Below are 22,117 nucleotides of genomic sequence, written 5' to 3'. Positions count from 1 at the left end.
TCAAAAAAAAGTTAAAAGTTTGTTTTATTTAACGACACCACTAGAGCACATTGATTTATTCATCATCGGCTACTGGATGTCAAACACATGGTCATTTTGACAGTCATAGATAAAAACCCCACTAAATCTTTTATATGCACTATCCCACAGACAGGATAGCACATACCAGGGCCTTTCATATACCAGTCGTGGTGTACTGGCTGGGACGAAAAATAACCTAATGGGCCAAACTGACGGGGATCGATCGTAGACCGACCACACATCAAGCAAGCGCTTTACCACTAAGCTACGTCCCACCCCCTGAAACTCTTTCAGAGATATCTGTTTAACAAATAAAACACACAACAGATTAACATTGGTAATTACACGACACTGAAAAGCTATATTTCCTGACATAGCAAACAGCATACATTCCTAGCTATGATTATCACCATATCTTTGAATATCTGACTAGGACTAACAAGTGAAGTTTTGCAGTAAGATGAAGATGTTAGGTTGTATTGGTGACCATCATGATGCAGGGCAATACGTACCAACTGGTGGTGCTCGACGCCCGCGGCACACTTAGGGTTCATGTCGTGGTTCAGTTTGTGCTCAATGAGGCAGTCGAGGACCTCTGGGGGGTCAGCATCCTGGTCCAGCAGATCCTACAATACAAACAACAGTACAAACACCAGGCAGATCCTACAATACAAAAACCTGTACAAACACAAGGCAGATCCTACAATACAAACAACAGGCAGATCCTATAATACAAACACCAGGCAGATCCTACAATATAAACACCTCTGTACAAACATCAGGCAGATCCTACAATACAAACAGCTCTGTACAAACACCCTGCAGATCCTACAATACAAACACCAGGCAGATCCTACAATATAAACACCAGGCAGATCCTACAATACAAACACCAGGCAGATCCTACAATATAAACACCTCTGTACAAACATCAGGCAGATCCTACAATACAAACACCTCTGTACAAACACCCTGCAGATCCTACAATACAAACACCTTGCAGATCCTACAATACAAACACCTTGCAGATCATACAATACAAACACCTCTGTACAAACACCAGGCAGATCATACAATACAAACACCTCTGTACAAACACCCTGCAGATCCTACAATACAAACACCTTTGTACAAACACTAGGCAGATCCTACAATACAAATACCTCTGTACAGCCTGCAGATCCTACAATACAAAAACCTCTGTATAAACAGCCTGCAGATCCTACAATACAAACACCTTGCAGATCCTACAATACAAACACCTGGCAGATCCTACAATACAAACACATCTGTACAAACAGCCTGCAGATCCTACAATACAAAAACCTCTGTATAAACAGCCTGTAGATCCTACAATACAAACACCTCTGTACAAACACTAGGCAGATCCTACAATACAAATACCTCTGTACAAACACTAGGCACATCCTACAATACAAACACCCGGCAGATCCTACAATACAAATACCTCTGTACAAACACCAGACAGATCATACAATACAAACACCCTGCAGATCCTACAATACAAACACCTCTGTACAAAAACCAGGCAGATCCTACAATACAAACACCTCTGTACAAACACCAGGCAGATCCTACAATACAAACACCTTGCAGATCATACAATACAAACACCAGGCAGATCCTACAATACAAACACCTTGCAGATCATACAATACAAACACCTTGCAGATCCTACAATACAAACACCTTGCAGATCCTACAATACAAACACCTCTGTACAAAAACCAGGCAGATCCTACACTACAAACACCTCTGTACAAACACCCTGCAGATCATACAATACAAACACCTCTGTACAAACACTAGGCAGATCCTACAATACAAATACCTATGTACAAACACCTCTGTATAAACAGCCTGCAGATCCTACAATACAGGCACCTGACAACAGAGAAATCGATCGTTTCGTTTGCACATTGCTCACAACAGTTTTATTTTTGTGCAACTCATTTTTCACTGAGGTATTAAATAAAGGACGGGACTGAAAAAACTACAATAGGTGCACAGGGGGCTAATGATCCTATGACCCCCAGCACCTCAGGTTTGCTGAGCCATATCCAACCCCTATCATGCAAGGCTTTAGATCTCACTAAGTTGGGCACGACAGTCTTTTTTATCTGTTCTGAGCTACCAAGGTCATTTTGGTGCAGTAATGTCAATAATAGCTGATAAAGAGTTGAACAAATTTAAAAAGGCATTTCAAGTTGGTTTAATTCCAGCTTAACATCCCTTTGGTTTTGACATGAAATGTTTTGAGGTTAGCATATTTATACTTAATTTGGGCTTGTTTATCATCGGCATGCTTATTTTGGGCTTGTTTATCATCGGCATGCTTATTTTGGGCACACCCTTTACCGTTTCAGCTTTAGTGCAATCTAAGCCATGTCATCTATAATAGCAAAGTCCAATTGATACATCCAACGCCCATCATCTATAATATCAATGTCCAGTTGATACATCCCATCCATCATCTATAACATCGATGTCCAGTTGATACATCCCACCCATCATCTATAACATCGATGTCCAGTTGATACATCCCACCCTTCATCTATAACTAGTTGATACATCCCACCCATCATCTATGACATCGATGTCCAGTTGATACATCCCACCCATCATCTATAACTAGTTGATACATCCCACCCATCATCTATAACATCGATGTCCAGTTGATACATCCCACCCTTCATCTATAACTAGTTGATACATCCCACCCATCATCTATAACATCGATGTCCAGTTGATACATCCCACCCTTCATCTATAACTAGTTGATACATCCCACCCATCATCTATAACATCGATGTCCAGTTGATACATCCCACCCATCATCTATAACATCGATGTCCAGTTGATACATCCCACCCTTCATCTATAACTAGTTGATACATCCCACCCATCATCTATAACATCGATGTCCAGTTGATACATCCCACCCATCATCTATAACATCAATGTCCAGTTGATACATCCCACCCATCATATATAACATCAATGTCCAGTTGCCACATACATTACAGAATTTCTTGATCATCGGCGTGCAGGCCTTCATGAGAATGTTGTCCAGCTCCAAGTCTTCGTCCTCCTCCTCAGTGATGTTGGCGATCAGCTTCTTACAGGCCGGCTGAAGCTCATCATACACTGTCTGCAAGCACTCCAACTCCTGAATAAAAACAATACATCAGTGTTTCGTTCGTTAACGTAACAGTAGTTTCATTTCCCAAATTAAACCAGGCGATGCATTCCGGACTTCCGCGTTTCATTTTCTCGTAAGGAATTGCATCAATGTTCGTGCGCACTTGTGCAATTGCAAGCAATTATAGTCATTCCGTGTTTAAGCAGCGTCCACTAGATGAATTTACTTCTGCGTTTTGTTTTCTCAAACATAATTGCAGCGATGTTCATGCGCACTTGTGTAATTGCAAAGAATTTCAGCAATTTGCATTAAAGCAGTGTCCACTAGATAAATTTACTTCCGGATTTCGTTTCTAGTATCAATGTTCGTGTGCACTGATACAATTTCAGAATAATTTTAACTTTCATATAGTTGTGGTAACTTAGAAGGGTTACTAGGCTATATTTTGTGGTAACCTATAAATGGGTTACCAGACGCAATGCTTATTTCGATGCCTGGTGTTAGGGTGTTAAAACCGGAAAATGTCTGGACCGAGCATCCATTATTAAATGTTGAATAATGTAAACAACGCATGTTTTCTGCAGACACCTGTGGACTGCATTTTGAAGATGACAAAACAAATGTTTGTTGCTGTGGCAGCTTGGATGGAATTGTCTGCATTTAATTAAATGATTAATATAGCTGTTGTTTTATTGAAGATATCATCGTTCACAACTTTTAATGATTCTGGTACAGTTTTAACCATATATTTTTTTTTTTTTGGTTTAATTTTAGGCATATAACCATAGATTTTGGTGCCTTTCAGCCAATGCTAGGTTCCATTTTGTTCAATTTGGTCCTTTCAGCCAATGCTAGGTTCCATTTTGTTCAATTTGGTCCTTTCAGCCAATGCTAGGTTCCATTTTGTTCAATTTGGTCCTTTCAGCCAATGCTACATGTAGGTTCCATTTTATTCAGTTTGGTTCTGTTTTCATTTGGGACACAGTTCTGTTTTCATTTGGGACACAGTTCTGTTTTTGCTATAACCCATTTCCAGAATGTCGTGCTTGCGCAGTTCGGAAATCCGAAGTCATCTATTGTCAAAGCGGTACATGTATTGTTGTGTATTTCATTATTATTTTGAACCATTTGTTTGAATTGTTTGGAATTCTGGTATGGCTGATGCAGATTCACGGATTCAATACAAAAAACAAAAAACAAAAAATAATAATAATAATAAATAAAAAAAAATATAAAAAAATGATAGTCGGTCCAAAAAAATACACATTGCCTGTCAGAATGGTAGTTGCATTTTTAAACTCATTTATCAGCTAATAGCAGGCAGGCGAGTATTTTCTACACCCCTACATATCCATCAGTAATATTTTAATAAAATACATTTGACGAAAGGTACTTTTTATTTCTTTCATCTTTTAAAACTAACACTTAATATTTTGTCCAGCATTGTGAAAAATAAAAGCACACCGACCTCTGCTCATTATTTTGACAGGGGTCAAGATTAGTAGACCAGTTTTGTTTTAATGTGGTGAAGCTTATAATATAGCCAATTTTGTATTTGAATGACGTCAGTATTCCAATGACGTCACTTTACATCTCCTTACAATAACAATAAACTGGGTACATGATGTTTCCATTTTCAGAATGCTGAAAAAATTCCACTGCAAAATTGCTATTTAACTTTTTTGTTTGAACATTACTAATGCACCTGAATGTGTTTGAAAAAAATCTTGTAATTGAAAACATTGTACCATTTACTAATGCACCTGAATGTGTTTGAAAAAAATCTTGTAATTGAAAACGTTGTACTATTTACGAAATATGGGTTTCAAATGAAATTACAGTAAGATATGCTATATTTATTGTGGACAAAGGCAAAACAAGGATGCGAAATATGACTTTCGTCCATCTTAACTCCTGACTAAAAACAATACATCTTAATATTACTACGTTGCACTACATGTGTACATGCTGCTATTATTATGACGTAATGAAAAAGCTCAATCCACAACGTCAATCCAGCACAAACAAATGAATGTTAACAAGACAATGTTCCATAGAAATATAGTGGCAAAATAACTTTAAAGTTAAACTTTGTTTTGTTTAATGACACCACTGGAGCACATTCATCTATTGGAGGTCAAACATTTGGTAATTTTGACATATAGTAGTAGAGAGGAAACCTGCTACATTTTTCCATTAGTAGAAAGGGATTTTTTTACCTGCACCATCCCACAGACAGGATAGAACATAACACGGCCTTTGGTATACCAGTCGTGATACACTGGCTCGAACGAGAAATTGCCCAATAGGTCCACCGACGGGGATCGATCCCAGAGCGACCGCGCATCAAGCGGGCGCTATACCACTGGGCTACATCCCGCCCCTAAATAACGTAACAGTATTAATGTTAAAATAACCTACACTTTGTAAGATTATTGGCCACCACTCCATTCTCGATAACAGTGCTAATACTTTTAGAATAATGTTTAGCATGATAATCTACATACTCACCCCTCCTTTCTCAAAGTCACTTTTATCATCGGAACAATGTACTGCCAAATCACTATGACATAACTCCTGGATTTCAAAGTTCAGTTTAACATCTTTGGCGCGTGCTTTCATCACCCGACGCACTTCCTGTTTGCAGGCCCGAGACACCTGTAACATTTAAAAACAAAACTGTAATCACTTTACACAGAGAATAACTAGTTAATGACGTCGGATATCTGCTTTATCCTGTGCAGGTAAGAATGGGATATTCTGCGAGGCTCTGCCAAATGGAATTTCCCATTCGGCCTGAACAGGATAAAGCAGATATCCTACGCCATTAACTAGTTATTATCTTTATCCTGCAGACCATAAAAATTAAGGGGAAAAGCGATTACTTCTGTTATTTTAGCTACATTGTACGATGACCTAGAGGTCAAGTGAGTGATTTTGTAATGTAGCTATGCATGTGACGGACAACGTCATATCCTGATACAATACAGATATGACTTTGCGTTATCTGTCATATTATGTCATTAGAAATGGTGGTTGCAGGATAAAGTACAACAAACATGATTTATGCAATAGCAGTGACTACAGGATCAATTTATGTGTATTTTTTTTTAAAAAGAAGATGATGAATAATAATAGAAAAAACGAGATTTTTTTTTTTTTAGTCTACAACCCTTCTGTGATGACATGGATCAATGAATAATATCAATAGATGACATTGAGAAGTAAAATAACAGACAGATGAATGGATGAACCATTGTCATGAATGGACCAATGACATGGATGTATGAAGTGACCAAATTTTGCTTAAAGTTGCAAAATGTACTATTATTAAAAGTCAATACATTTGTTACTTGAAAAAGGAAAATCAAAACAAAATATTTTTCTATTTTTCTCATTAAATAATCTTTCCTTATTTCAAATCCATCCGATTAATTAAAAAAAGATCTCATTATTTGAAAACAATTCTTGTTATTTGAATTTTACTCTTCTTGATGATACCTGTAACCAGCTCTCTATATTAACTTTTCCATCTAAGAGCCAGATGGCATCTACTTCTATTTTTAATATAGACAGAATCAAACGTTTTACACGCCAGAGGAAAATAATGGTCATATATGCGACCAAATCGGGTCACAATATAGAGGACTACCTGTAACATACAGCACTAAGGCCTATTTCACAAAACATACGTCTGTGACTAGCAGTTATACCAAGCATACATTTACAAGTGTTTGAAATTTACATCATTACAGAAGATTGAGCATTTTAAGGACAAAAGAAAATTAAATGTGTGTACCAGGGCTTCTAGATTATGGTAGCCCCACTCCCATGGCTAGTGATATTCAATGTTGGGCTAGTAAATAACTACTATTGCCATGCCCGATGGCTAGTGAAATGTTTTGGTCAAATGTTGTAGTTAAGTCTATTTTGTACATATGAATATCCTGCCCCCACCCCAACCCCCCAATGTTAGTGTTTTTAAGTTCTATCTCCCTCTTTAGGTGGCATATCTGATTATTACTATTATTTAGTAAAATTGTATTAATAAAGTAAAGGAGGACTAGTGAATTTTTAATTGTGGTAGGTAAATGTTTAAAATCACAGATCCAATGGCTAGTGGATTTTATAAAAATTCTAGAAGCTCTGTGTGTACTTTTAACTATATTTGTTGTACTATAATTAGTAATAAAAACTGTGGTTTAGTCGTAGATTTACGTTTACGTGTAAAACTAAGCTTACAATGTCTTGTGAAGTTGGGCCCTGGTCTTACCGAATTCTGTTTGTTGCCACCGGTACGTTTGATGTGGTGATGCAGACAAGCAAACACTAACGGTCCCTGTTCTGGAGTGTGGTCATTAAGCTGATGCCAGTTTTCTCCAGCGCTACAAAGCTTTCTGGCATCTTTTCGGCAACTTTTGTACAGATGGTGATCTAATCTAAAAAGTTAAATAAAGATCATTACATCATCTAAAATGTAAAACTTCACCATTTGTACTACCATGATAGACATGTACTTTTATTTTTGTTAGTCATAATCACTGCATGACGCTAAGCCTGTTTAAAGGGTGTATACTACCAAATCAAATCCCATAGACGACAATAGTAACATGTGGCTAAAACTCTTACCTGCAGCGTATCAATCGACATAAACGCCATGGATATAAATACTACTACCCCTCACACTTAAAGTAAATCAGAAAAAATTGGGAGTCAAGCTGCACATTTCTGAGATAATGCGTAGTGTCTATGACTACCCTAGTTCTGCATAAAATTCAAGTAGTTTTTTTTTTTACAGGTACCCCATACATGTTTCAAGCACAAGGCTACTTGACACATTGGTACTAGATGAAATAAAATTGCATTTTTTTTACCCAGATGAAACTATTATTTTTTACAACCAACACACTCACATTTATAACCAATCACAGGACTTGTGGTGTTCACTTCTCTATCAAAAGTTGGGTGTATCTCGAACTTTGACCCAGCCGGAAGTTATTTGGTTTAGTACTACCTAAACAATTTTGCCTGGGCATTTAAACAAACACCAATCAATTAATTAAATAAACATCTAGTACAACGTAAACTACAGTAGCAATGTCACCATCAAGACTGAAGGAAGGAAGGAAATGTTTTATTTAATGACACACTCAACACATTTTATTTACAGTTATATAGCGTCAAATAAAAGGTTAAGGACCACACAGATATTGAGAGAGGAAACCTTCATGGGCTACTCTTTTTGATTAACAGCAAGGGATCTTTTATATGCACCATCCCACAGAGAGGATAGTACATACCATAGCCTTTGTTACACCAGTTGTGAAGCACTGGCTGGAACGAGAAATACCCCAATGGGTCCACCGATGGGTATCGATCCTAGACCGACCGCACATTAAGCAAACGCTTTACCACTGGGCTACGTCCCGCCACACCATCAAGACTGATGCCTAAAATTTTACCCCTCACCGCCCAAAAAATGCCAATCTTGCAAATGATTAAAATGTGGTTAATTTAAGTAATATTTTATTAGCCAAATATTAAATGTTGTAGCCGCTTTGTATAAGAATTAGCATTTGGATAATTAGGCAATGTACAGGGTAAGCCCTGTCTTTACAAGGTTATTATAACAGCAGTAGAGCTGGGCGGTATATCGTATTTACTGTTCAGTATCGGTATCATGTTAATACCGATTTACCGTACCAAGCAAATTTCAAAATGTTTCCTGCCATTTCGTAAAGCACTAACAATATATCTGACGAACACAAAATGGGTTGGATATAAATCAAGACTAGAGCCTTGTGTATGGAATTTAATTTTACTTAATTAACTCAGTCATGCATTTAAAGCAGAGTATACTGAAAATACTGCTCGATATCCGAATCAGTATTGGTATTGTGTCAATACCGAATAACGTGCCGATACCGAGGTGAATCACCAAAAAAATACCGATATTGATACCAAACCTCAGATTTCAATACAGCCCAGCTCTAAACAGCAGCAGTCAGTGAATGGGAGAAATAAAGAGAAAACTTACTTGAAGTCTCTCATGAAGAAAAACTGGATGTTCAGCAGGTGCTTTTCACACCTGTCAGTCATATCATCGTTGTCCAAGTTCTCCATCAAACAGTTGATGATCCTGAACGAAAGAAAAAAAATGTTTTATTTAACGACGCACTCAACACATTTTATTTACGGTTATATGGTGTCAGACATATGGTTAAGAACTACACAGATATTGAGAGAGGAAACCCGCTGTCACCACTTCATGGGCTACTCTTTTCTATTAGCAGCAAGGGATCTTTTATATGCACCATCCCACAGAGAGGGTAGTATACATCACGGCCTTTGATATACCAGTCTTGGTGCACTGGCTGGAATGAGAAATAGCCCAATGGGCCCATCGACGGGGATCGATCCCACACCAACCGCGCATCGAGCAAGCGCTGTACCACTGGGCTACGTGCCGCCTTGATCCTGAAAAATAAACTCAGTGTGTACACATAATTACGTAACTCAAATTCTCTACACTGACAGTTCACAAATCCCATCTGAATGTGCTTTCTGGATGAATTCATTCCTGTATGTTGGATACACGGGGTCATGGAATCACGGAACAGTGGGACAACATTTTGTGCAATACCGTAAAAACTTGAAAACCAAAGAAAATATTTACTTAAAGGGATAGACCCTAGTTTCAACTTGTGAAAACTGACACTAAGTTTAGTTAACCTACAAACCTGTAACACATTTAGATAGCATTACAATTGAGTAAAACATGAGTCTGTGACTTCGAAATGATAAAATACCTTCTAAAAATAGACTAAAACTAGACTCCATAACTGTTACTTCTCAGACGCATGTGCATTTTTAAAAATGACAAATGCATTTTGTGAAATTAAAAATACCAGGATGACCAAAAACACTTCGAATGTATGGAAATTGATAATCTAAACCATAAAATCTAAGTAAAGTATGATTTCAGTTATCAAAAATAGCTATAATAGTCAAAAATATGCCTTAGTGTTTAAAAACTAGGGTATGTCCCTTTAACCCTTTCACATAATTATAAACATTATTTTATGAATTTATAAAATAAATTTAAGTGAAAATATTTGAGTTAATGTTATAAACTTTAACTCGTTTGATGTGGCTTTTGTTTAAAAATGAAGGACCAGTAGTCACAATGAACTCCCGACATACCTGATATCTCCAAAGTGGATGTGTCCACACAGGGAACTAAAGGTTAATCCACAATAAACTCTCGACATACCTGGAACTCCAAAGTGGATGTGACCACACAGGGAACTAAAGGTTAACCCACACAGGGAACTAAAGGTTGACCCACACAGGGAACTAAAGGTTAACCCACAATGAATTCCCGACGTACCTGGAATCTCCAAAGTGGATGTGTCCTTACCAGGAACTAAAGGTTAACCCACAATAAACTCCCGACATACCTGGAATCTCCAAAGTGGATGTGACCACACAGGGAACTAAAGGTTAACCCACACAGGGAACTAAAGGTTAACCCACAATAAACTCCCGACATACCTGGAATCTGCATGGTGGATGTGTCCACACAGGGAACTAAAGGTTAACCCACACAGGGAACTTAAGGTTAACCCACAATGAACTCCCGACGTACCTGGAATCTACAGGGTGGATGTAACCACACAGGGAACTAAAGGTTAACCCACACAGGGAACTAAAGGTTAACCCTCAATGAACTCCCAACGTACCTGGAATCTCCAAAGTGGATGTGTCCAGTCCAGAGATGGGGTAATCGAAAACCGGTAATCGTAATCGATTGTAATCAATTACATGATTTCATGTAATCGCAATCGTAATCGATTACACTCTTTGAGAATGTCATGTAATCGCAATCGTAATCGATTACATTGCTAATGTAATCGTAATCAGCGATTACTTTCATGATTACTTATAATAATTATTTACTAAACTTAGATGTGTTAGCATCAACTCCAGTAACATTGCCTATAGTTAGAAGCAGTACTGGTTAGTCAGTAGAACTGATCTCCCATTGTCTACTACATAGTAGAACTATTATTTGCCTTGAGAAACAGGGGATCATAACATCTGGATTATCAAATGAATGTTACCCAGGGGATGAAGACACACATTCACATAATGGTATCTATCGTGTTTACGTTTACTATAAAAACCACTTGAATGAATACAGTGTTCTAACATATAAAAGGGCACTGCACCATGCCCCAGTTTTGACACGCTTGACAATATCTCGTTTTGTCACAGGTATGAAAGTCCACCAATGGTACTGGGCAAACTTTCTTTTCTTTTGTTAGTGGTTACGACTGCAGATGGGCAGCCAGCCAGTCGTATAAAGCTTGATTCCATGGACAGTCATCCTCACCCTGTCGCAGACACAACCACAAATAACGTAACTAATTAAGCAAACACCCAGTTGAAAGTAGTCTATCACAATAAACCTTGGTTTATTTTCCTTTAAAATAGCTTAAAATAGTAATACGTCTGATAAAAATTACCGAAAGCTGATTTTATAGATGTTCTATGAAACGCGGCGATTCTAATGATACCAAAATAAACACACCCAGACCAAGATACTTTGTAATTTTCACCGATACAATTGGATCCTTATAATATGGCACAAAGCAAAGCATGACTGCAAATCGATTCATTAATAATAGTCATTTTTAGAATGTCAACAATTAAATGCAATGAGCAACTTGTGCACATGTATTTGTATGCAGATATCAATTTAATTATTTATTTACTTGTTTGTTCTTTTCTTTCATTCTTTATTTCTTCATTTATAGATTTAAAAAAAAAAAAAAAAAATTTTTAATTTGTGGATGGTATTAAATAGTATACATTCTACAAACAATAAAAAAACACCAAATAATAGTGATCAGTTTGCAATTACTAATTATGGCTTATTTCAATAATATAACAAAATATATATGTTATGCATTGATACAATAATTATACCTATGGTTATGGGTACCTTTTCATCAATAATCCAAATATAAGAATAATAAATCTGGTTTTGGAAACCGATTCCCTCCCTGCAGTATACATACGTTTATAATTTATTAAATAATCCAAAATGAATGAAATCGGTATGGTTGTAAAATAAAGTGCATAACTTCATGGTGGTAACATCATTTCATTATTTGTGTAGATTTGTGGAAATGTAATCATGATTGTAATCATGATTGCTAGACAATGTATTCGCAATTGTAATCAATTACTTTCAATTATCTTGTAATCGTAATCGTGACATTCTAAAGTAATCGCCCCATCCGGGAACTAAAAGTTAACCCACACAGGGAACTAAAGGTTGACCCACAATGAACTCCTGACTTACCTGGAATCTCCAGGGTGGATGTGCCCACACAGGGAGCCTACCACATCCTGACAGGCTTTCTGCAGAGTGCGATCAATTGTGAAATCCTGATCTACATCGGCTTCCTTCAATAGAGCCTCCAGCTACAACAAACATTGACATGTAGTAACTCATTTAACAGTGAAATCTACATCGACTTCCTTCAACAGAGCGTCCAGCTACAACAAATGATGACATGTAGTAACTCATTTAACAGTGAAATCTACATCAGCTTCCTTCAACAGAGTTTCCAGCTACAACAAATGATGACATGTAGTAACTCATTTAACAGTGAAATCTACATCGGCTTCCTTCAACAGAGCATCCAGCTACAACAAACATTGACATGTAGTAACTCATTTAACAGTGAAATCTACATCGGCTTCCTTCAACAGAGCTTCCAGCTACAACAAACACTGACATGTAGTAACTCATTTAACAGTGAAATCTACATCGGCTTCCTTCAACAGAGCGTCCAGCTACAACAAACACTGACATGTAGTAACTCATTTAACAGTGAAATCTACATCGGCTTCCTTCAACAGAGCTTCCAGCTACAACAAACACTGACATGTAGTAACTCATTTAACAGTGAAATCTACATCGGCTTCCTTCAACAGAGCTTCCAGCTACAACAAACACTGACATGTAGTAACTCATTTAACAGTGAAATCTACATCGGCTTCCTTCAACAGAGTTTCCAGCTACAACAAATGATGACATGTAGTAACTCATTTAACAGTGAAATCTACATCAGCTTCCTTCAACAGAGCGTCCAGCTACAACAAACATTGATATGTAGTAACTCATTTAACTCATTTAATAGTAGTAGTAACTCATTTAAATCTACATCAGCTTCCTTCAACAGGATATGGATGGTAAAATTACATACCCTAAAACCTTGGAAATTAATGGATATATTTTAAAATTATTTTTAGACAGACAGATAGTATGAGAATTGCTATTTATATATTTGTCAAAGCACTTGAAATGCAAACAGTGGTACCTCTGGTCGGTTTTGTTTTTATTACATAGTACTACATAGCCTAGCTATATAATGATGTGTGTTGCTATGACAATATCTGTGATGATCAGGTATAAACTGTATCATCAGCTATAAAATAATGTTAGTTGAGCTATGACAATACCTGTGTTGACAAGTTATAAAATGATATCTGTTGTTATGATAATACCAGTGATGACCAGCTATAAACTTATGTGTGTTGCTATGACAATATTTGAGATGACCAACTATAAACTGATGTCAATTGCTACGACAATATCAGTGATGACCAGCTATAAACTGATGTGTGTTGCTATGACAAAACCAGTGATGACCAGTTATATAATGATGTCTGTTGCTATGATAATGATCAGCTATAAAATGGAGTCTGTTGCTATGATAGTATCTGTGATTACGGGCTATAAAGTGTGTTGCTATGACAATACCTGAGCTCTACATTCACTGCTGAGTTCCCCACTGCGGGCGTGAGACATGAGGCAGTGCAAGGTGCTGTCCCCTGGATTCACTTTAGCGCAGTACGACTCAATGTCATGACCACACTTCGCAACGATGTCTGGGCTCACGTTGTAGTCCTCCATGATGGTGCGGCGAAGTTCACGCATCTCTCCCAGACACTCACCATCAACAGGCTGATCTGAAAAAAAAAATATATATATATTTTCTATCTATCAAATACTGCAAACAAAACACACACAATTTCACTTATTGTCCATCTATCAAATACTGCAAACAAAACACACACAATTTCACTTATTGTCTATCTATTAAATACTGCAAATACAACACACAATTTCACTTATTGTCCATCCATCAAATACTTCTAACAAAACACACACAATTTCACTTATTGTCCATCTATCAAATACTTCTAACAAAACACACACAATTTCACTTATTGTCCATCTATCAAATACTTCTAACAAAACACACACAATTTCACTTATTGTCCATCTATCAAATACTTCTAACAAAACACACACAATTTCACTTATTGTCCATCTATCAAATACTTCTAACAAAACACACACAATTTCACTTATTGTTCATCTATCAAATACTGCAAATACAACACACAATTTCATTTATTGTCCATCTATCAAATACTGCAGAAAAAAACACACACAATTTCACTTACTCATATTGTCCATCTATCAAATACTGCTAACAAAACATTCACAATTTCATGCGTTGTCCATCAGTCAAATATTTTTAACAAAACACACAATTTCACTTATAGTCCCTATGTCAAATACTGCAAATAAAACACACACAATTTCACTTATTGTCCATATGTCAAATACTTCCAAAAAACCCACACACAATTTCACATATTGTCCGTCTATCAAATACTGCAAACAAAACAAAAAGGATTATTTGTGTAAAAATACCTGAGCACATTTTAAACTACAATTATCTAGTGTCTGACATACTGTTATTTTCACTATCGGGGGTAGGGGGAGAGAGGGAGAGGGAGAGGGAGAGGGAGAGGGAGAGGGAGTGGGAGTGGGAGAGGGAGAGGGAGAGGGAGAGGAAGAGGGAGTGGGAGAGGGAGTGGGAGAGGGAGAGGGAGAGGGAGAGGGAGAGAGAGAGAGAGAGAGAGAGAGGAGACACTGATTTATTCATCATCGGCTATTGGATATCAAGAGAGAGAGAGAAGACACATGTTTTATTTCGTAAATTTATTTAAATACCACAAAAAACCCACCCATTCCACTTCCAAAGCAAGGAAGAAAATATTTATTTAACGACACACTCAACACATTTTATTTTACAGTTATATGGCGTCAGATATATGGTTACGGACCACATAGATATTGAGAGAGGAAACCCGCTGTCGCCACTTCATGGGCTACTTTTTTCGATTACCAACAAGGGATCTTTTATATGCACCATCCCATAGACAGGATAGCACATACCACGGCCTTTGATATACCAGGCGTGGTGCCACTCCAAAGCATTGCAACAACTCCACTGAATGCCATTCCACATGGATGGGTGACCGCCTGGGAACACCCTGTGCTGTAGAAGCAGGTATTAGGGATGGAGGTAGGACTGTTCCTACAGATATAGCAACAAGGAATCACTTATGAAGAAGTGTGTTTTGTTTAACAACACCACTAGAGCACTGATTAATTAATCATCGGTTATTGGATGTCAAACATTTGGTAATTCTGACATGAAGTCATCAGAAGAAACCCGCTACATTTTTCCTATGCAACAAAGAATCTTTTATATGCACCATCCCACAGATAGGATAGCACATACCACGGTCTTTGATATACCAGTCTTGGTGGAATGGCTGGAATGAAAAATAGCTCAATGGGCCCACCAACGGGATCGATCCTAGATCGACCACGCATCAAGCGAGCGCTTTACCATTGGGCTATATAATCACTTGTATGTACTGTTCCAAAGGCGGTGATCCATCACACGTCAGAAGAGCACTACCACTGAGCTACACCCCAGCCACAACTACTGCAAACAAGTTGGGGGTTTTAAAGTATTAATACCCTTAGGAAACATTTCAATTTAATTTTTCCATTTTTGTAAAAATTTATCATGTAATACCTGGGATATCAATTCACGTAACCATTTAACATCAATAAAATTGTGAAATGTCCAAACATATGTAAATCCACATGCATCTAGAATATTTTTGACCAATTTGTTCCATGGCAAATCAATACCATGCATTAAATAATACAACCGTGCTGATATCTTATTTGCATTTGTACATATCAAACCGGCCTCGGTGGTGTCGTGGTTAGGCCATCGGTCTACAGGCTGGTAGGTACTGGGTTCAGATCCCAGTCGAGGCATGGGATTTTTAATCCAGATACCGACTCCAAGCCCTGAATGAGTGCTCCGCAAGGTTCAATGGGTAGGTGTAAACCACTTGCACCAACCAGTGATCCATAACTGGTTCAACAAAGGCCATGGTTTGTGCTATCCTGCCTGTGGGAAGCACAAATAAAAGATCCCTTGCTGCTAATCGGAAAAAGTAGCCCATGAAGTGGAGACAGCGGGTTTCCTCTCAAAATCTGTGTGGTCCTTAACCATATGTCTGACGCCATATAACCGTAAATAAAATGTGTTGAGTGCGTCGTCAAATAAAACATTCCTTTCTTTGTACATATCAAATTCAAAGTAACTATTCTAAATTTTGTGGAAGTAGAAAGGTGACAAAATTGTTATTTTACACCAGTGCCCATTAGTGAAGGAACAACTGGTCTTACGTCATCCACACAAACACATCCATCCACGACTTTATTCTAATCACACAATATGATTAATTTACAAATCAGTGTACACAACAGAAGAAATAACAGAAAAGCTCACAGTTACTGGAATATCCAAAATGAATAAAAAAAAATACGGATTATTTTACATGTCTCTTCTTGATTTTAACATATAACACAAGCCCTGCTGCCTATGAAAAATGTAGCATGTTTCCTCTGCTAGGGTACCCACAGAAGTTTCCAATTAAAATTCCCTGTATTTTCCCTGAATATTCCCTGTTATTAAATAATATTTCTCTGTCTGATATCCATGATTTTTGTATTGTATACAAGGGCCTCATGCCACCACCAATAGCCGCACCTTCACCTCCAAATACCATAATCAACATATTGTGACAATATATACAGCCAAACCTGTCTTAAGGGGTCACACAAGGGAGTAGATAAAAGTCACCGCTTAAGACAGTTGGCCGCTGATTACAGGTTGCGGCATATAGTCTTTAAAACATGTTGTTGTTTCTTGTTTTAGCGTCTTTACTGCTAATTAATGGATGTGTGCTTCACAGTTTACTATAAATAAAAAAATTTCATGTCGCATCCTTCAGGAAAAATTGCAACTGGAATGTATTAAATTAACTGTTCTTAACAAGTTTGTTTTCTTTCCATTTAATAATTTATTTTTACTCCATGCAGTGTACTGTCATAGTAAGTGAATCTACAAATGTCAAGCGTAGCCTGCCCAGAGGCAATTAGATCCTTTCCATAGTCACACTTTCTTAACTGATACACAGTAGAGATGTCGGGACTGAATGGGTACTAGTATTACTTATTGCTGTTGTTAAATATCCCTTTTATATAATAGTAAATATTTACTGTGGCCACTTAATACAGGTATTTTATGGATTTGGGATCCAATTTGGGTGGCCGCTGGTCACATTAGACAGGTGCATTTACGTTATAAATCGTTTGGGAGGGGAAAAAGTGGCTGCTTAAGGCAGGTGACTGCTGAATACATTTCACCGCTAGGACAGGTTTGACTGTATATATATACTTAACAAAATAAGAAACTTCCGCTAACTTTGCTTGAACATAACTTGATGAAAACAAACCGGGGGAATAATTGTTATATATGCATTTAAAGAGTGTTCCATGATGCATCGTTTGGTGCAAAAATCATGGCCATAGGTTAACAGAAACTGGGAGAAATTTTGACCAAGTGTGGTAGGGGTTAAAAAAAAAAAAAATTACTTAATAACGGGTATGACCACCTCTTGAATTGACCACTGCAGTGCATCGCAGGCGCATAGAATTGACTAAAGTGTTGATATCTGCCTGTAGAATATTGTTCCATTCCTGAATGAACGCTTGACGAAGTTCGTTGACGTTAGCGGGTGGGTTGGGATGACGCCTCAATCGTCTGTCCAGACTATCCCAGACATGCTCGATGGGGTTGAGATCAGGACTTTTAGCGGGCCAGTCATCAATGAAATCAATGTTATTTGTCCTAAGAAAATTTACAGTGTCTCTAGCTGTATGAGAGGTGGCATTATCATGCTGAAAAATCGAGATGTTGGCGTTGTTATGGAACAGAGGAATGACGTGATGAGCGAGAATGTCACTGCGGTAACGTTGAGCATTTAAATTGCCATCAATGACGACTAGTGGTGAACGATAACCATGGGCAATGGCTGCCCAGACCATGACACAACCCCCACCCCCGAAACGATCTCATTCAAGAACACAACAGTCAGCATAGCGTTCATTTCTCCTACAGTAGACGCGCACACTGCCATCACCACGTTGTAAAGAAAATCTGGATTCATCCGAAAAAAGAACAGTATTCCAACGTCGCCGTATCCAACGAGTGTGTACACGTGCCCAATTAAGATGATTTAGACGATGACGTTGTGTTAAAACGAATCCGACGTTTGGAATCGATTGCGCAAATGCGTGTTCATGATATAGCGGTCTTGACCATGCGTTGTAACACGCAGACGTCCACGACATGGCAAGTCGTTGGTGCTTCCTGTCGTTCGAAATCTTACGCGAAGATTTCGTATCGCTCGACTAGAACTCACAACGTCTTCTGTCGACATGCCAGCATCAAGCATGCCAATCGCCCGTTCGCATAAATTATTGGGTATTTTGGGCATACTAAAAATGCTACAATGTAAAAAAACGTAATTTGTTTTACAAATTTTAAAGCGTTTTCGTTCACTTGACAACAATGTCAGTAAGACAAGTAAAACAAATTGACCGAATACTACACGGAACATGTCGAACCATGCATGCACATGCAAATTGAATTTCACGTTGTCGACGATTAACAGTGCAAAAATAATCGACAAAATTCATGAATCCTGATAATACAGCTCAAGGCTAATACTACCTATATAATTTCATTACACAATGAATTCTTTAACACAACAAATACTATATGTACAAATCGGAAGTTTCTTTTTTTGTTCAGTATATGTGCGTACATTTCAAATGTTTGACATCCAAAATAGCAGATGACAAATGATGTCATTCACTTTAAAAACAAGACAATTCCTTATTTAAAATCATCACCATACCAAGTTAGCAACAGACATACCATTTTTGACTTTATCCTCGAGACAGAGTAGCACAGTCGCTCTGCGAGTGTCCTCATGGTGGTCAGCGCCCTCGAGACAGTGGTACTTCATAATGTCCTCCCTGCACGTCATGAAGAAACTTTTGTCCACCTTCACATCTTCAGCAATCAGGCGCTGACGAAGCTCAAGCTTCTCTCGACACTGAAACAATTGTCAAAATCATGGTTTCATGAAGGAAGGAAGGAAGGAAGGAAGGAATGGTTTATTTAACGACGCACTCAACGTATTTTAATTATGGCAATATGTAGAGCTGGTCGGTATTGAAATTTTAGGTTCGGTATCATCATCAACATTTTTGGGGTAATTTACCTCAGTATGAGTATAGTATTCGGTATTGATACAATGTCGATACTGATATCAAACAGTATTTTTTATATACTTGGCTTTAAATGCATGCCCATGTTGAGTCTCACCTGCTAATTTCATCTAAATAAAATTAAATTCCATACAAGGCCTTCATCTCTATTCTTTTCAGCTATTTTGCATCTGTCCGATATATTATTAGTGCTTTACTAAAGGGCAGATAATATTTTTCGATACCAAAATTTTGGTATTTTGAAATTTGCTCGGTACGGTAAATCGGTATTGACATGGCAAAGTGGGGTGGGACGTAGCCCAGTGGTAAAGTGTTCACTTGATGCGCGGTCGGTCTGGGATCGATCCCCGTCGGTGGGCCCATTGGGATGTTTCTCGCTCCAGCCAGTGCACCATGGCTGGTATATCATGTATTATTCTCTATATAAACTGCGATGAATTGGGGTTAATGTAGTACTTGTGCAGCATAAATGTAAGCAATGACAAATAATTATTATAATTTGGTTTGTGACTTCCAACGATACATATCATGGTTTTTAGAATTTTCTAAAAATCCACTAGCCATGGAATCAGTGATTTTCAAAATCCACTAGCCAATCTACCAGCCCTACTTCTGTATGGACCATAAATTTGTGCCAGAAATACTCGAAAGTAAAAATTAATTTTTAAAAATCCAAATATGTGCAAAGCACTTTATAGTCATTACTAATAATAGTTAATATGCAATTTGTATTATGTTTATTTACAAGTGCAAATATCATTAACTATTCCAAATAAATTTAATAAATTTTATTTAATGTACCATTGAAAAATACAAACTGTAATTAGTCTGCAATAGTGGGGGTTGCTAAAAAACACATTATTTATCTCAAATGCCAAGTGCTATCCTATTTTTTGCAGGTAACTAAAATATAATGTATCATACTTTCAAAATGTTAACATTATCAGCAATGGAAACTAATTTGGTATACTTTATTGGTGACTGTTTGCATTACCCCTACAGTATATTACTTAGAATAGCAAATCATTGAGTACCAATGTCAACAACATGACTATTGCTTAGAAATCGTTTTTTTTGTCTGTTCAGCTTAGATGTGAATAAAATTAAATAGGTACATGTAAGTAGTTTTATAATTTTTAGATGGTATATATTGATGATAATTAGATTTTGATATGAGATTGGTGAACAAAAATGGTAACACCTTTTTGGGGCATTGGGAATGGTTTTTTTTATTGTTTTTATTATGTTTTTTTTTATTGTTTTTATTAAACTAGCTGTCGAGTTTGGTAAAATAAAACTTTTTACTAGTCCTACCGTGAAAAACATTAGACACGAGTGTCGGGCTACCGTATTCTAGTAGCCCTGTATATACACCAGACTTGAAACACAACGTGACTCCAATCTGTCCACATGTGGGCAGACATTTCGCTAAATTATATGACAGCTGTGTTCGTACAAAATGACGTGAAGTGGGTGCGGACAAAATAAAAAGAATAAATCCGATTGCAGTCTTAACTATTTTAACTGAAAAATTGTAGAAACCTAGTCACTTTCCAGCACAAGATCAAACATCACATGAAATTAGTGAATCTGGTGCATGTCAAAGGTAGCACCGATTTCAAGGATTAAAAAATTAAGTTGTTGTCAAGGTGATGACAACAGTAACTACTGGAAACCTACACTCTGATAGTGATTTCTTAACATCAGAATTATTATAAATACTGTTAAATATCTAAATAAAAAACAGCACCTTCTTAATTATTGTCCGAACCAAATTGTTAACAACTACGAAAAATTACTCTCCTACCTTTAATTGATGTTAGATTTCCTCCAAAGTTTGTCTAGACACAAATCTTGAAAAAACCCATTACAATGACACAGATTCCACATAACAGATGATAACCATGTCACCTATATTGACTTCGCTGAGAGCGCATAGGGAAAAAAGCATGTAATTTTGTATCAGCTGCCATTTTGACTTTTTATGGAATATTCTTCAAGAGGGGTGAAAGGATAGGACTTAATCTAACAACGTCATAACATGTTATGATATAAAAGTAAACGTGATGACGTCATATTATTTTTTATTATTATTTTAATGATACCACTAGAGATCATCGATTTCATATTAATTGTGTCACAAACTTTGGGGGCTTTCACCCCTCTTGAAGAGTATTCCATAAACAAGCAACATGGCAGACAGCAGAAAACTGCATGTATTTTTCCCTATGCAATCTCAGCAAAGACAATATCGGCGACATTGTTGCAGTCTCGTGTGTGGAATCTGTATATTTGTAGTGGGTTTTTTTAGATTTGTGTCTGGACAAACT

At 37.3% G+C, this 22,117-nt stretch overlaps 1 protein-coding gene across 1 annotated transcript in view; it reads right to left on the bottom strand.

Annotated features, from left to right (window-relative positions):
* Nucleotides 1-22,117, bottom strand: part of LOC121388835 (Golgi apparatus protein 1-like) — a 73,792-nt gene that overhangs the window by 32,685 nt on the left and 18,990 nt on the right. The window contains exons 6-13 of the mRNA XM_041520350.1: nt 19,432-19,612; nt 14,022-14,230; nt 12,555-12,676; nt 9,222-9,323; nt 7,458-7,623; nt 5,696-5,842; nt 3,062-3,211; nt 534-647 (exon numbers count right to left, since the gene is read on the bottom strand). Of these exons, the coding sequence (XP_041376284.1) occupies nt 534-647; nt 3,062-3,211; nt 5,696-5,842; nt 7,458-7,623; nt 9,222-9,323; nt 12,555-12,676; nt 14,022-14,230; nt 19,432-19,612 (1,191 nt within the window). The remainder of the gene's footprint in view (nt 1-533; nt 648-3,061; nt 3,212-5,695; nt 5,843-7,457; nt 7,624-9,221; nt 9,324-12,554; nt 12,677-14,021; nt 14,231-19,431; nt 19,613-22,117) is intronic.

The sequence above is a fragment of the Gigantopelta aegis genome, chromosome 14, assembly GCF_016097555.1.
Source record: "Gigantopelta aegis isolate Gae_Host chromosome 14, Gae_host_genome, whole genome shotgun sequence".
NCBI lineage: Eukaryota > Metazoa > Mollusca > Gastropoda > Neomphalida > Peltospiridae > Gigantopelta > Gigantopelta aegis.
The sequence above is the reverse complement of the archived record's forward strand: the minus strand, read 5'-3'. Positions and strand labels throughout refer to the sequence as shown.